The 17,789-nt window shown below is 44.3% G+C and overlaps 1 protein-coding gene across 2 annotated transcripts in view; it reads right to left on the bottom strand.

Moving 5' to 3' along the window:
- Nucleotides 1-17,789, bottom strand: part of LOC108413984 (MDM2 binding protein) — a 41,905-nt gene that overhangs the window by 683 nt on the left and 23,433 nt on the right. The window contains exons 14-21 of one of the 2 annotated variants that reach the window (XM_017686715.2): nucleotides 17,024-17,188; nucleotides 15,944-16,034; nucleotides 15,463-15,621; nucleotides 12,674-12,769; nucleotides 11,006-11,254; nucleotides 8,290-8,524; nucleotides 2,991-3,104; nucleotides 451-516 (exon numbers count right to left, since the gene is read on the bottom strand). In XM_017686715.2, the coding sequence (XP_017542204.1) occupies nucleotides 451-516; nucleotides 2,991-3,104; nucleotides 8,290-8,524; nucleotides 11,006-11,254; nucleotides 12,674-12,769; nucleotides 15,463-15,621; nucleotides 15,944-16,034; nucleotides 17,024-17,188 (1,175 nt within the window). The remainder of the gene's footprint in view (nucleotides 1-450; nucleotides 517-2,990; nucleotides 3,105-8,289; nucleotides 8,525-11,005; nucleotides 11,255-12,673; nucleotides 12,770-15,462; nucleotides 15,622-15,943; nucleotides 16,035-17,023; nucleotides 17,189-17,789) is intronic. The other variant, XM_017686716.2, reaches the window with a different exon arrangement.

Here is a 17,789-nt window from a genome sequence, read left to right as displayed (position 1 = left end):
TCAATGATGGAAGGAGGGGCTCAGTGATGGAAGAAGGGGCTCAGTGATGGAAGAAGGGAATAGTGATGGAGGATTGGTGCAGTGATGAAAGAGGAGTGTAGTGATGGAGGAGTGTGCAGCAATGGAAAATTGGTGTAGTGACTGAGACGGGCGCAGTGATGGAGGAGGGGTGCAATGGAAAATTAGCGCAGTGATGGAGGAGGAGTGTAATGATGGAGGAGGGGTGCAGTGATGGAGAGGGGCATAGTGGTGGTGGAGGAGGAGGAGGGGTGCAGAGATGGAGGTGTGCAACCCTCCCTATCACTGCAACCGTCCTGTTTAGCGTTGGGGGGGCTGTTTATCTGTTTGAGGTGGGGGTGGGGTTGTTTACCTGTTTAACAGTAGTGGGGGAGTAGTATACCAGTTTGGCAGGTAGAGGGGGTGTAGTTCTGGGGGCTGGGGGGTTCTTACCTGTTTAGCGTTCCTGCCCGCTGCTTTTTTCATTTCCTCGTGCAGACCTCGAGAGGTTTTCAGATCCTGTTCCAGAAAAACACAGTTAATAAACAGTCACTGCTCAAAATGAGGGTCTAATCACAGCCAGGGGGGCAGCAAAACACTAAAATCACCATCACCTGAATACCAAATTATAACTGGATTAAAAATATTTCTGTTTTTCTTAATACAGTCTCCTTTCATTCAAATGCAGGTGCAATACAACTCGTCAACCTGGTGCTACTAATTTAAACAAAGAGCTGAAAGTACTGAAAGTTAGAAAACTGAAAAGTCGATATCTGGATAAACACTTTCTAAACACAAACAAAAGGTTGGAACCACTTTTCTCAATATTACCACAAAGACAATAATAATAATAATAATAATAATAATTATTATTATTATTATTATTATTTTAAATGCAACAAGAACTTGTATACTGTCCTTTTAAATATTACAAAATATTTGCCAAAAGGTAATTTTTATGTTTTATTTAACATTTCAAAAACTCTAGAGGACTTAAAACTGTTCTTTCTAAGTAGGTTAATTTGCTCATTTACAATTTCGATTAGATGGCCAAAATTCTCCTCTTTTGATGTAAACTGCACGGTCCTAATCTTGGGTAGCGCTTTAAGTAGGCAGCTTAAAAGCTTTAACAAAACTGTTCAGTCTCTCCGTGTTTGAATCAGAGAAACTTACAGAGATAAAGCTAACCACCAAGAGAAAGCTAACCACCAAGAGAAAGCCAACCACCAAGAGAAAGCCAACCACCAAGCGAAAGCCAACCATCAAGAGAAAGCCAACCATCAAGAGAAAGCCAACCACCAAGAGAAAGCCAACCACCAAGCGAAAGCCAACCATCAAGAGAAAGCCAACCACCAAGAGAAAGCTAACCACCAAGGGAAAGCCAACCACCAAGAGAAAGCCAACCACCAAGCGAAAGCCAACCACCAAGCGAAAGCCAACCACCAAGCGAAAGCCAACCATCAAGGGAAAGCCAACCATCAAGGGAAAGCTAACCACCAAGAGAAAGCTAACCACCAAGGGAAAGCTAACCACCAAGGGAAAGCTAACCACCAAGGGAAAGCCAACCACCAAGCGAAAGCTAACCACCAAGCGAAAGCTAACCACCAAGCGAAAGCTAACCACCAAGAGAAAGCTAACCACCAAGGGAAAGCTAACCACCAAGCGAAAGCTAACCACCAAGAGAAAGCTAACCACCAAGAGAAAGCTAACCACCAAGCGAAAGCTAACCACCAAGCGAAAGCTAACCACCAAGCGAAAGCTAACCACCAAGGGAAAGTTAACCACCAAGAGAAAGCTAACCACCAAGGGAAAGCTAACCACCAAGGGAAAGCTAACCACCAAGGGAAAGCTAACCACCAAGGGAAAGCTAACCACCAAGCGAAAGCTAACCACCAAGGGAAAGCTAACCACCAAGAGAAAGCTAACCACCAAGGGAAAGCTAACCACCAAGGGAAAGCTAACCACCAAGCGAAAGCTAACCACCAAGGGAAAGCTAACCACCAAGAGAAAGCTAACCACCAAGAGAAAGCTAACCACCAAGAGAAAGCTAACCACCAAGCGAAAGCTAACCACCAAGCGAAAGCTAACCACCAAGGGAAAGCTAACCACCAAGGGAAAGCTAACCACCAAGGGAAAGCTAACCACCAAGAGAAAGCTAACCACCAAGGGAAAGCTAACCACCAAGGGAAAGCTAACCACCAAGAGAAAGCTAACCACCAAGGGAAAGCTAACCACCAAGGGAAAGCTAACCACCAAGGGAAAGCTAACCACCAAGGGAAAGCTAACCACCAAGAGAAAGCTAACCACCAAGGGAAAGCTAACCACCAAGAGAAAGCTAACCACCAAGGGAAAGCTAACCACCAAGGGAAAGCTAACCACCAAGGGAAAGCTAACCACCAAGAGAAAGCTAACCACCAAGGGAAAGCTAACCACCAAGGGAAAGCTAACCACCAAGGGAAAGCTAACCACCAAGAGAAAGCTAACCACCAAGGGAAAGCTAACCACCAAGAGAAAGCTAACCACCAAGGGAAAGCTAACCACCAAGGGAAAGCTAACCACCACCCGTATGCAGATGCTGTTTCACGTCACTCAGCTTCACTCATGCTATCGTGTTTAGCTGGGTTTCAGTGCTTCAGCAGGCTTCAAATGTTAGACTGAGAGCTGTCAATCACTGAAAGACATTAGAATATACAGCCACACCCCTCAGTTCATACGTAGGTCGGGTAGGTTTTCTTTTCATTTAAACTTCCAGGCACCTGTTTCAAGATACCTGATTTGATCTCCACTTGAATTTTGATAAATTTTATTGCAACTTAACTGGATATGAATGGATATGAATTTTACTACATGACATCATTCTTGTATGTTTCTGTGTGTGTGCGTTCGTCTATGGAGCTAAAGGAGATGCACGGCAGGAGGTGCAATGTTGGACGCGGTGCAGAAACTGTTACAGCATCTGCTCTGGTGGACGTCCGGGTGACTGCGACCGATACCTTCAGATACAGCTTGGAGACGTCGAACAGCCTCCGGCTGCAAGCCTCGAAACACTCATGCTCACTGGAGATCCCGTGATGCTTCAGTGTCTTCAAAACCACCTCCTTCAACATCTGAAAAACAACCAGCACAGAATTTCAATCACAGCATCTCAGTCCTGCTCCAGGAGACGAGCCTCGTTACAGCGTGGTAACAGCACCGCGTGGAAGATACTCAGCACCCGGGCGATAAGCATCTGCACTCTCAGTGGAAAATACAGCGCGACGCTTTCAGAGTGACTGAAACCTGAATCGTTGCGCTCGAATGGCTTCTTCTCAGAAATGTTTCATATTTTGGCTTCAGTGACTAATTACTGAGCGGCTGGGCTAACCACCTAACCACCTCGCCACACAGACGGTTCCAACAGATAAATCTCAATTTAGACTTTCAGAAAAGGTCAAAACAAGAAAACAGCCTCTATAATGTTCCTATGATCCACACAGTCGCTCTGACAGACCGTAATACACTACAGGAAGCGTAGGGGGCGATACGGCTTCTACTGTTTCATTTAAAAAGCTCTATAATGTTCATATGATCCACACAGTCACTCTGACAGACTGTAATACACTACAGGAAGCGTAGGGGGCGATACGGCTTCTACTGTTTCATTTAAAAAGCTCTATAATGTTCATATGATCCACACAGTCGCTCTGACAGACTGTAATACACTACAGGAAGCGTAGGGGGCGATACGGCTTCTACTGTTTCATTTAAAAAGCTCTATAATGTTCATATGATCCACACAGTCGCTCTGACAGACTGTAATACACTACAGGAAGCGTAGGGGGCGATACGGCTTCTACTGTTTCATTTAAAAAGCTCTATAATGTTCATATGATCCACACAGTCGCTCTGACAGACTGTAATACACTACAGGAAGCGTAGGGGGCGATACGGCTTCTACTGTTGCATTTAAAAAGCTCTATAATGTTCATATGATCCACACAGTCGCTCTGACAGACTGTAATACACTACAGGAAGCGTAGGGGGCGATACGGCTTCTACTGTTTCATTTAAAAAGCTCTATAATGTTCATATGATCCACACAGTCGCTCTGACAGACTGTAATACACTACAGGAAGCGTAGGGGGCGATACGGCTTCTACTGTTTCATTTAAAAAGCTCTATAATGTTCATATGATCCACACAGTCACTCTGACAGACTGTAATACACTACAGGAAGCGTAGGGGGCGTTACGGCTTCTACTGTTTCATTTAAAAAGCTCTATAATGTTCATATGATCCACACAGTCGCTCTGACAGACTGTAATACACTACAGGAAGCGTAGGGGGCGATACGGCTTCTACTGTTTCATTTAAAAAGCTCTATAATGTTCATATGATCCACACAGTCGCTCTGACAGACTGTAATACACTACAGGAAGCGTAGGGGGCGATACGGCTTCTACTGTTTCATTTAAAAAGCTCTATAATGTTCATATGATCCACACAGTCACTCTGACAGACTGTAATACACTACAGGAAGCGTAGGGGGCGATACGGCTTCTACTGTTTCATTTAAAAAGCTCTATAATGTTCATATGATCCACACAGTCGCTCTGACATACTGTAATACACTACAGGAAGCGTAGGGGGCGATACGGCTTCTACTGCTTCATTTAAAAAGCTCTATAATGTTCATATGATCCACACAGTCGCTCTGACAGACCGTAATACACTACAGGAAGCGTAGGGGGCGATACGGCTTCTACTGTTTCATTTAAAAAGCTCTATAATGTTCATATGATCCACACAGTCGCTCTGACAGACTGTAATACACTACAGGAAGCGTAGGGGGCGATACGGCTTCTACTGTTTCATTTAAAAAGCTCTATAATGTTCATATGATCCACACAGTCGCTCTGACAGACTGTAATACACTACAGGAAGCGTAGGGGGCGATACGGCTTCTACTGTTTCATTTAAACAGCTCTATAATGTTCATATGATCCACACAGTCGCTCTGACAGACTGTAATACACTACAGGAAGCGTAGGGGGCGATACGGCTTCTACTGTTTCATTTAAAAAGCTCTATAATGTTCATATGATCCACACAGTCGCTCTGACAGACTGTAATACACTACAGGAAGCGTAGGGGGCGATACGGCTTCTACTGTTTCATTTAAAAAGCTCTATAATGTTCCTATGATCCACACAGTCGCTCTGACAGACTGTAATACACTACAGGAAGCGTAGGGGGCGATACGGCTTCTACTGTTTCATTTAAAAAGCTCTATAATGTTCATATGATCCACACAGTCGCTCTGACAGACTGTAATACACTACAGGAAGCGTAGGGGGCGATACGGCTTCTACTGTTTCATTTAAAAAGCTCTATAGTGTTCATATGATCCACACAGTCGCTCTGACAGACTGTAATACACTACAGGAAGCGTAGGGGGCGATACGGCTTCTACTGTTTCATTTAAAAAGCTCTATAATGCTCATATGATCCACACAGTCGCTCTGACAGACTGTAATACACTACAGGAAGCGTAGGGGGCGATACGGCTTCTACTGTTTCATTTAAAAAGCTCTATAATGTTCATATGATCCACACAGTCGCTCTGACAGACCGTAATACACTACAGGAAGCGTAGGGGGCGATACGGCTTCTACTGTTTCATTTAAAAAGCTCTATAATGTTCATATGATCCACACAGTCGCTCTGACAGACTGTAATACACTACAGGAAGCGTAGGGGGCGATACGGCTTCTACTGTTTCATTTAAAAAGCTCTATAATGTTCATATGATCCACACAGTCGCTCTGACAGACTGTAATACACTACAGGAAGCGTAGGGGGCGATACGGCTTCTACTGTTTCATTTAAAAAGCTCTATAATGTTCATATGATCCACACAGTCGCTCTGACAGACTGTAATACACTACAGGAGGCGTAGGGGGCGATACGGCTTCTACTGTTTCATTTAAAAAGCTCTATAATGTTCATATGATCCACACAGTCGCTCTGACAGACCGTAATACACTACAGGAAGCGTAGGGGGCGATACGGCTTCTACTGTTTCATTTAAAAAGCTCTATAATGTTCATATGATCCACACAGTCGCTCTGACAGACCGTAATACACTACAGGAAGCGTAGGGGGCGATACGGCTTCTACTGTTTCATTTAAAAAGCTCTATAATGTTCATATGATCCACACAGTCGCTCTGACAGACTGTAATACACTACAGGAAGCGTAGGGGGCGATACGGCTTCTACTGTTTCATTTAAAAAGCTCTATAATGTTCATATGATCCACACAGTCGCTCTGACAGACCGTAATACACTACAGGAAGCGTAGGGGGCGATACGGCTTCTACTGTTTCATTTAAAAAGCTCTATAATGTTCCTATGATCCACACAGTCGCTCTGACAGACCGTAATACACTACAGGAAGCGTAGGGGGCGATACGGCTTCTACTGTTTCATTTAAAAAGCTCTATAATGTTCATATGATCCACACAGTCGCTCTGACAGACTGTAATACACTACAGGAAGCGTAGGGGGCGATACGGCTTCTACTGTTTCATTTAAAAAGCTCTATAATGTTCCTATGATCCACACAGTCGCTCTGACAGACTGTAATACACTACAGGAAGCGTAGGGGGCGATACGGCTTCTACTGTTTCATTTAAAAAGCTCTATAATGTTCATATGATCCACACAGTCGCTCTGACAGACTGTAATACACTACAGGAAGCGTAGGGGGCGATACGGCTTCTACTGTTTCATTTAAAAAGCTCTATAATGTTCATATGATCCACACAGTCGCTCTGACAGACCGTAATACACTACAGGAAGCGTAGGGGGCGATACAGCTTCTACTGTTTCATTTAAAAAGCTCTATAATGTTCATATGATCCACACAGTCGCTCTGACAGACCGTAATACACTACAGGAAGCGTAGGGGGCGATACGGCTTCTACTGCTTCATTTAAAAAGCTCTATAATGTTCATATGATCCACACAGTCGCTCTGACAGACTGTAATACACTACAGGAAGCGTAGGGGGCGATACGGCTTCTACTGTTTCATTTAAAAAGCTCTATAGTGTTCATATGATCCACACAGTCGCTCTGACAGACTGTAATACACTACAGGAAGCGTAGGGGGCGATACGGCTTCTACTGTTTCATTTAAAAAGCTCTATAATGTTCATATGATCCACACAGTCGCTCTGACAGACTGTAATACACTACAGGAAGCGTAGGGGGCGATACGGCTTCTACTGTTTCATTTAAAAAGCTCTATAATGTTCATATGATCCACACAGTCGCTCTGACAGACTGTAATACACTACAGGAAGCGTAGGGGGCGATACGGCTTCTACTGTTTCATTTAAAAAGCTCTATAATGTTCATATGATCCACACAGTCGCTCTGACAGACTGTAATACACTACAGGAAGCGTAGGGGGCGATACGGCTTCTACTGTTTCATTTAAACAGCTCTATAATGTTCATATGATCCACACAGTCGCTCTGACAGACTGTAATACACTACAGGAAGCGTAGGGGGCGATACGCCTTCTACTGTTTCATTTAAAAAGCTCTATAATGTTCATATGATCCACACAGTCGCTCTGACAGACTGTAATACACTACAGGAAGCGTAGGGGGCGATACGGCTTCTACTGTTTCATTTAAAAAGCTCTATAATGTTCATATGATCCACACAGTCGCTCTGACAGACTGTAATACACTACAGGAAGCGTAGGGGGCGATACGGCTTCTACTGTTTCATTTAAAAAGCTCTATAGTGTTCATATGATCCACACAGTCGCTCTGACAGACTGTAATACACTACAGGAAGCGTAGGGGGCGATACGGCTTCTACTGTTTCATTTAAAAAGCTCTATAATGTTCATATGATCCACACAGTCGCTCTGACAGACTGTAATACACTACAGGAAGCGTAGGGGGCGATACGGCTTCTACTGTTTCATTTAAAAAGCTCTATAATGTTCATATGATCCACACAGTCGCTCTGACAGACTGTAATACACTACAGGAAGCGTAGGGGGCGATACGGCTTCTACTGTTTCATTTAAAAAGCTCTATAATGTTCATATGATCCACACAGTCGCTCTGACAGACTGTAATACACTACAGGAAGCGTAGGGGGCGATACGGCTTCTACTGTTTCATTTAAAAAGCTCTATAATGTTCATATGATCCACACATGAAATATAAGAATCAATTAATGAAATAAAGCTTGATAAATTAGTTGATAGGTGCTGTTTGTGTTCTTACCCGGTTGTGTTTCTGTGAACGGGACTCCGTCTGCGGGCAGGTTTCAGTCTGTGGACGGGGCTCGGCCTGGCTGTGCTTCTGAGTGGCGTGCGTCCGGCTGTGTGTACGCGTAGCTGGACTGGAGGTGGACAGTGAGCGTCCAGCCTGCTGCCGTAGAGCCTTCACGGCAGGGTGAGGAATGCTGCCCACACTGCACTGAGAACCCACAGACTCGCTGCTCTCAGACTTCACCAACCTGACAGGGAACACCACCACAAACGCATCAAAACAACAACCTATTCCAACCTATGGGCCGCGGACCACCAGTGGGCCGTGAAGCACCCTCTAGTGGTCTGCGGGCCTGAACACAGAGGGAGGACGTAATTCGTAGTGGGGCAGTAACATCAAAAACATTAGTGGAAAAAAGATTTACCTTATCATTAAAATTCTAAGAATTAAACATTTTTACATTATAACTGACATAAATATTAATAAATATGCACAAATAAAATCGCAAATGCGATCAGACGAGGGAGTTCATGGAGAAAGCTGGCTGTCTGTCTCTTCCAGAGGCACGGCGGCGCTGTACAGTCAGCACAGAGACCGTTTTAACGACTGACCCTACAGACTCTCAGCACAAGCTGCTGTTAAAGACAGACAAAACAACAGCGATTTCAACTCACCGACTGAGGAGCGTAAATTTGGCTGAGCATCAATGAGCCGAGCGGATGAAATTCTAAACCTTCTGTTAAACGAAGAAGCAGATAACCAGTAAGATTTATCATCATTGTTGATTGTGCCGATGCTAATCCAGAAGCCCAGGGAGTTTGATTCACTTCAAATGAATCACAAAACCCCTCAAAACTAAAACATCTGGAGGCCAATTAATTGCCCATGGGAAAGCCAGTGGAGAGTTTTCTATGAAAACGGGATGGACTGCAGCTCCAAATCCATGTCTACCTCGTATATTTCTACCCCCCCCCCCATTTTTAACATCACTACAGCCATATGTTCAACATGCATTATGTTTAACATGCCCGCAAATTCTGCAAAGCTACTGACAACCAAAACGGCTGATCTGACCCTTTCCAGGCCCTAATTTTCAGCATTTCAGAGAAGAACAATGTGAACAACAAGAAGAACGATTTCCTGTGGGCCGCTATGCTTTGTAGATATACACAGGTGGGCCTTGAGGTGGAAAGGTTGAGAACCCCTGGTGTGGAGAACCCCACAGCGATGATGAGACTAGCCACGTTTCTGAGAACACGACAATATTTCATCACCCACACGCAGAGATTGATATTCACGGCAGCGCCGCTCATTTTCAGAGCAGTGAATTTTTCATCTCCAGTTCATTCCAGTCTTTCTGACAAAGTCATCAAACACAGATCTGTACTTGATGTGGTCGGGAGCGCCGTGTGGCGGATCTTAATGAGGGTCTGTATGGAACAGGGTGGAGCGCAGCTCCATGGCTGGAGAGGTCAGTGGGACAGCCAGTGAGGGTCACTGAGGGTCTGGTGAGAAGACGCTGGTGGAATGTGAGGGAAGGAGATGAACCTTTTCAGAACCACCGCGGTTACAGTTGCAGTCCTGCACAGTTAATCCATCACATTAAAACCGAGACTAGCTACAGAGTCGGACCATATCGGACCAGAGAACTGATAACGGGGATAAAGCGCTTAATTAAACGGGTAAAGTGTAAACAGAGTGGTCCTGAGCGGTTTGGTGTGAAATGCTTAGAACTGTGATAGGAACCAGACATCCCCCTCTAAAAGCTCCTCACAGTGGTGGTGATGGGAACCAGACGTCCCTCTAAAAGCTCCTCACAGTGGTGGTGATGGGAACCAGACGTCCCTCTAAAAGCTCCTACAGAAAGTTCCTACATGAACTGGTTCTGAATTCACTGCCTGATGACTGAGGCGCTGTTTTATGAGAGTTTAGAGAACTTCAACTCCATTCATGGTGGAGGGAGACATGCAGGGCGCTGTGCGGCAAAATAGTCCCCAAAGAAAACTCACTATTCCAGATTTTCCACTGTTTTCCATCATCAGCATTCCATATAAGCTCAGAAGACTCGTGTAGGTTCTCTGGTGACACAGAATTTCAAACTAAATTCAAGGCCGCACCGAAATTAAGGTGGAACTCTCTTTAAGGTGGCACTTAAATGAAGGTGGTACAGACTGTAAGGTGGAACTTCATTTAAGGTGGCACTGAATTTAAGGTGAAACTGTAATTAACATAGCACTAAATTTAAGGTGGAACTCTGAATTTAAGGTAGCACTAAAATGAAGGTTGCACAGAATTTAAGGTGGAACTCCATTTAAGGTAGCACTAAAATGAAGTTGGCACAGATTTTAAGCTGGAACTTTAAATTAAGGTTTAACACTTTAACAAACCTGAACAGTCTACCACCATTTTAACGTTTTAACGCAATTTTAACGCAAATGGCTCACAAACTTTCCCTTTCTAGTTGTTTTTGTTATTTTATTGCTTTTACTGATTACCAGCGTTTTTGGGACTCTTAACACAGTACTATAAATATGTGTGCATGAAAGTAATGGAACCCACCAATTAGCATGGCGCTAACTACATTTTCTAAATCTTCAGTCACCTCACACCATGTGGAGCTGTTCGGTGGTCTCTACGGTTTCCGACGCGGTTAGGAACTGCTTTTGGGGGATTAGCATGTAAACATTACACTTTAAATATTAAAGCGATGTATGCAGGACGCTCTGACCTCTTGTGCTGGTGGGTGTGTGTGTCTGGTTCTCGTGACCGGCGTTTTAGTTGTGGTGGATCGCTCTGCAGACTCTCTCCGTCCTCAGAGGGCGCGGCGGGCGAGGGCGTGGAAGCCGGACTCAGTGCCAGTGGCAGCGGGCACGGCTCCTTACAGCACGTCGTCTGGGTCTCGAAGCGGATCAGTCGCGACTGCAGCCGGACAAAACCCCGATCCCTCTCCAGAGCCTTCCGCTCGTCCAGACAAAACCTGCCGGACACACACAGACGGCAGGTTGGAGAAGCATACACACTGCTGGACCCACAGTGGACCTGATAACAGGACACGCTGCAGGGCTGTAAATGTGCATTAATGTGTCGTCATAGTGATTCAACTGGATGCACTTTTGACTTAAATTATTAAACTGAATATAACGGCACTTATTACAGTAAATATATAATAAACTATGCCTTCAGAATTTTTTAGCTGACACATTAACAATATTGTTCAGTGGCCTTTAGATGACGGTCATGGTCTTTAGACAGTGTACAGTAGCCTTTAAATACCTGCAACAGTCTCTAGACAGTGTGCGGTTGCCTTTAGACGACTCCACAGTCTTTAGACGGTGTGCAGTAGACTTCAGATGACTGCAGTAGTCTTTAGACAGTGTGCAGTAGACTTCAGATGACTGCAGTAGTCTTTAGACAGTGTGCAGTAGACTTCAGATGACTGCAGTAGTCTTTAGACAGTGTGCAGTAGACTTCAGATGACTGCAGTAGTCTTTAGACAGTGTGCAGTAGACTTCAGATGACTGCAGTAGGCTTTAGATGACTGCAGTAGTCTTTAGACAGTGTGCAGTAGACTTCAGATGACTGCAGTAGTCTTTAGATGACTGCAGTAGTCTAGACAGTGCAGTAGCCTTTAGACAGCGGCAGTAGTCTTTAGATAGTGTGCAGTAGCCTTCAGGCGGCTGCAGTATTGTTTAGATGATGTGCGGTAGCCTTTAGATGAGTGCAATTGTATTTAGCCAGTGTGCGGTAGCCTGTAAATAGCTGCAATAGTCTTTAGACAGTGTGTGGTAGCCTGTAAATAGCTGCAATAGTCTTTAGACAGTGTGCGGTAGCCTGTAAATAGCTGCAATAGTCTTTAGACAGTGTGCGGTAGCCTGTAAATAGCTGCAATAGTCTTTAGACAGTGTGTGGTAGCCTTTAGACAGCTGCAGTAGTCTTTTAGATGGTGTGTGGTAGCCTTTAGATGACTGCATGGTCTTCAGACAGTGTGCGGAAGAATTGAGACAACTGCCTATTCTTTAGACAGGTAGCTTTTAGACAACTGCAGTAGTTTCTAGATGGTGTGTGTTAGCCTTTAGAAGGCCGCAGTAGTCCCAAGACGGTGTGCGGTGGTCTTTTGAAGGTGTGTGGTAGTCTTTAGACCGCTACAGTAGCCCTCTGACCACTAAAGGTTTCAAATAACAAAAAAATATCACTTTTCAATCATTTTGTCCCAATTTATAGATTTTTCAACACTGCATTCTAGCCCAGGCCCATCTTTGTGTAAACAGCTCCGACTCTTGTGTATTCGAAAATAACTCGAAATAATCGAAATCAATCAAACTGCGTGATTCACTGAATCGTCTCTAATAGAAGCGTGACTGAATCGAATCGCTGAGAGGTGGAGATCTGCACTCACTCGATGCCGTGGTAGTGGCTGCTGGCCGCCTGTGTGAACGGGAGTTTGGCCACTTTTCGGGGAGTGAGCTCTGAAGACAGCTGGAACGTGTTCCCGCTACAAAACAACAACAATGAACAATAAGGTGTCCCATTCAGCTGAACAGACCACATCAGCAGCAATTACCAAGCACGCTTAGTCCTCAAACACAAGCACAGTCGTCGTAAGCAACTGGAGCATTAACATCTCAATGAGACAGTAATTAAGTTTCGGCGTATGAATTAAGCCGTAGGAACCACAAGGAATTTTAATTAAGCTGTCGCCGCGGCCGGGAAACATCACAATGGAACCCAGCGGAACAGAGGGGCCGTAAAAGTTTGGAGGAGCGTCTGCGCAGGCAGCCAGATGGAGGCATTAACTTTCCTGGCGTCGCTGGTTTTTCGTGCCTTCAACTAGAGCGAGAACAGATTAGCGTAGCTGCCCCATGTTTCCTATGGCCGAGCCGTCTGGCTGAGAGGAACTGCAGAAGAACTGTTCAAACTTTAGTGCACTAATCTAGCACTAACGCATGTGGGCCGTTCTCCATTTGGAGTGGGAATTCAGGCGGACACGTTTGTAAGAAGTCCATTTCTTTCAGCCCGAAACTAAATAATCTAAACATTAGCCACATTTACATGCAGCCTAATAATCCCGCTAATAATCCAACTAATGGCTCAATCGGAATAGAAGACGTCCATGTAAACACCTCAATTGGAATACAGTTTCTATCCGACTGATCGAGGTGGGTAATCCTGTAAATAATCTGTTAAATAAAGAATAATATCCGTGTAAACTCCTGTATCCGATTACATTCCCTATCGGAAAGTTTCAGTCCGTTCTGCATGTGCGTCGCGTCACAGTGAGAGTTTATACCGTTCAACACGGCGGAGCAGAAACTGGTCTGCAGAGGAGACGAAGTTCATGCTCTGGTCTTTAAAAGACGGCGGTGGGACGGACGTCCAGCTTATGCGTCTCAGAGCACGACGTCTTCCTCTCGGCCTTCTTTAATAAGGACGTGTGAAGGACGTTTTCCTGAGTCTGACGTCATTTTAAAGCAGTTAGAAACACAATCACTGCTCACTGCTGCTCATCTCACTCTGACTGGACTCACGGGATGCTGGTTGTCATGGTAACGTTTACTCTAAATGGTTCTCTGCTCATGCGCGTCATTTTGGATCTGATTACTTGTAATGAGCCTGTAAACAGAGATTTTCACCAGATTGTTGAGTAGAGTGAGAATAAACACCTCAGTCTGAATCTGGAATCGGAATGTATTTCAACAGGATTAAAAAATGTTTTTCCCTTTTGTGCATTAAATTACGAAGCCTTTCTACATTCACGCGCAAATCTTTCGCCTACTATTAAAGATTTCCGTGAAGGGGAACGCTGACGAGTTCTTATTTTTGAAGGCTCTGCTATGGCGTGGGGCAGTCGTGGGCTGGAGGTCAGGGAACCAGCCCTGTGACCAGAAGGTTGCCGGTTCGATCCCCTTGGCTGAGGTGCCCTAACCCCCAACAGCTCCCCGTTACTAAGTCGTGGCCACGCATAATTTTTATTCATACAGGACGTCACCAACGGGGCTCCGTATTACGTAGACCTGATTAGTAAAAATAAAACCCAAAGTAATAATAATAATAATAATAATAATAAAGTGAGAAAGCATCTTTTTGGTTACAACACAATGATGTCTACATGGAGTTCTGATAACACCGGTGAGCAAAATCTCAGACACATGACTTTTAAATAAAATACCTGTTTTTAAATGTAGTGTAACGTTAATGATGTAGGAAGTAAACATGAACCTGAATAAAAAAATACAGTTTTCTATGAGAAATGGTGAAAGTTGGTTCTGTGAGGAGCCGTTTTACCGACGCAGAGCGACTACGAAGGAGAAAAATCAGAGAATCATGAGGGAAAAGTGTCATTTAGTCTTAGATCCACTGTGTAAATGAACACGCTGGCTTTCTGAGCTGTGACTAATAGTCCAGCGAACGGACAGCGACTCATGTCCACCGTCTGACTGTCCATTTACAGAGCAGGGCTAAACGGGTTCTACGCATTCGGTTTTCATCAACCTCAAGTTCCTAATTCTGTTTCTTTTTTTACTGCGGTGAAGCCGAAAGAGAACATCTGTAGGCGTTTCCTCTGGCGTCACACATCGAACCACCAGCCTACACTCTTAAAAAAGATGAATTAAGGGTTCTTTAGTAAAGAAAATGAGTCTGCATAGAACCATGAACACTAAAAGAACCCTCTGTCTGATTAAAAGGTTCTTCGCATTGTGAAAGTGCTCTTCAGATTGATGGAGAACGTGCTGTAAACAAAAATAAACTTATAAAGAACCTTGACACTTTTTGGGTGCTATATAGAACCATATTCAAAAGGGTTCCATGATATGGCTTGATACCATAACAATGGAAGAACCATTTTGGGTTTGAGCTTATATGGAATGTTGATGATGGAAAACAGTGGAAAATCTGGAATAATGAGTTTTCTTTGGGGACTATTTTGCCGCACAGCGCCCTGCATGTCTCCCTCCACCATGAATGGAGTTGAAGTTCTCTAAACTCTCATAAAACAGCGTCTCAGTCATCAGGCAGTGAATTCAGAACCAGCTCATGTAGGAACTTTCTGTAGGAGCTTTTAGAGGGACGTCTGGTTCCTATCACCACCACTGTGAGGAGCTTTTAGAGGGACGTCTGGTTCCCATCACCACCTCTGGGAACGGCTCTGAGTTTGGAGGTCTGAGAGTGCGAGTGATTGGTCAGTACCCTCTGATCACAGGCAGGGGCTGCAGCTCTCCTGCAGGCAGACCATCGGGAGTGAAGTGTTTGAGGAGCTCTCTCGCGTCCAACTGTGCACTGCTGCTCTTCTGACCATCTTTAGGACCCATCAGACACTCCGAGGAGCCAGTGGTGAACAGGCTGGACCTGCAGAGGGTGGACGGAGATGATTACCGACAAAACATTCACACCAGATCACCGGGGCAAGAATTTGGGGCAAATAAGGGGCAAAAATTTCAGCAACTGATAACAACTCAGCATTTAATATTCATTTCTGCTATTTATTCGTTTATTATACTTAGTTTTTTATATTAGATTCTCTCTTTTTTCTTCTTGCCCTGTTGTTCTTACTTTGTATTGGGAAGCACTTTGAGCTGCATTTGTAATGTATGACAGGTACTATACACACAAACATTATTATTATTATTATTATTATTATTATTACAAGAAGTAAATGACGGACGCTGACCTCGACCTGTGCCGAACCTTCTGCATGTTCTCATGGTTCCTCAGGACGCTCCTCTCAGGCCATTCTGAGTGGATCACAGGCTGAACGTCTGCTGGAGAGAAACACAGCGGCTGTTTTCCTCCAATAACCTGCTTATAAATGTCCACTTATAAACGTATTACAGCAGTAATCCACTGTAGGCTGTGCGTTAAGCTGATCTCATGGTTTTCTGACCTTTCATAGCCGAAATACATCAACGTTCAATAAAGAACTTCATATATTATTAATAATTATTACAGCACACAGTTCGTCCGCCAAGCAATACAGCTCTAACGGGAGGCTACGGATGCCAAGCACCGTAAAGGTCTGTGTCTCTTTACTGTTCAATAAGGAAACCCGAAAAACCGTAAAACAAACAAACAAGCAAAATAATAACAATAAAAAAGGACCCATCAGTTGTAGAAGCGAGAGCCAATAGAAAAGCACTGCAAAAAATCGTGAAACCGTCTCGAAGGCAGTTAACGCGTCTAATATTCCTCATTGTGAGATTGTTGAGAGGGTGCCGTTGCTGTCAGAACAAAACCTCGTATCTCCTTAATGGCAACTTTACAGGAGAAGGAAAAAAACCTACTTTACTTTTAATGTAAGTCAATGGAACCAGACGTCTTTCCAAGGAATTCTGAGTCGTTTGGTTTGGTCCATTCACCAGGAAATGTTACACAAAAATGGACATACAAGGTTTTGTTCTGACAGCAGCAACACTAAGATTATTGAACTTATTACTAGACATTTTTAACTTTTTTTAAAAGTAATTTTAGTGTGGTGAAAATGTTTTACTCCACTGGCAGATCATTTTACTTGTTTAGAGAAATAGCGATAATAATTTATTGATAAAATTACTGCGATATTCTTACAATGAGAAACATCAGACCTACTGACTAGATTTAAGATGTTTCTACTGGCTAAGATATCATTTTTCACAGTGAGGACACAGCTCCAGCTTTCTGGTGCTAAAGGTTCCGCTACTTCGTGCAGAGGAAGATGTTTGTAGATGTTAGAACCAGAACAACCTGTTCTCTAATAAAGATTTTAAACGCTCACTCCGGGTAGCAGAAGTGTGGTTGTCCTTCTTGGTGGAATCGCGCTCGGAAGCTCTGGGCAGCGTGGAGTTCTGCATGTTCAGGTACTGTTCTCTGGCCAGGTTTAGCAGAACCTTCAGGTCATTCAGAGGCACTGCTGCAGGTTTCTGGGCCTGCTGTCTTCTCCCTGATCACAGAAAGGGGAAGATCCAGAGATATGTTTAAGAGATCTAGACATACATCACCGTACACCATAATTAGACACACTGTAAACTTCGATGTAAAATTAATGTTTGTCTACAAATCCAATTCAAATACATTCCAGTATAAGATAAGATAATCCTTTATTAGTCCCACTAATTGTTAATCACTCAACAAGGTTGCAGTTTGTTATTTGTTACTGTATAGACGATATACACACACTATATTTCCAAAAGTCAAGTTCTTCCACACCAAACTGGCTCATCCACGTCTTCATGGACCTGCTTTGTGCACTGGTGCCCAGTCATGTTGGAGCAGGAAGGGAGCGTCCCCAAACTGTTCCCACGAAGTTGGGAGCATGAAATTGTCCACTGGAACTAAGGGGCCGAGCCCAACTCCTGAAAAACACCCCCACACCATGATCCCCCCTCCACCAAACTTTACACTCGGCACAATGCAGTCAGACGAGTACCGTCTCCTGGCAACCGCCAAACCCAGACTCGTCCATCGGATTTCCAGATGGAGAAGCGTGATTGGTCACTCCAGAGAACACGTCTCCACTGCTCTAGAGTCCAGTGGTGGCGCTT

This window comes from Pygocentrus nattereri, chromosome 3, assembly GCF_015220715.1.
Source record: "Pygocentrus nattereri isolate fPygNat1 chromosome 3, fPygNat1.pri, whole genome shotgun sequence".
NCBI lineage: Eukaryota > Metazoa > Chordata > Actinopteri > Characiformes > Serrasalmidae > Pygocentrus > Pygocentrus nattereri.
The sequence above is the reverse complement of the archived record's forward strand: the minus strand, read 5'-3'. Positions and strand labels throughout refer to the sequence as shown.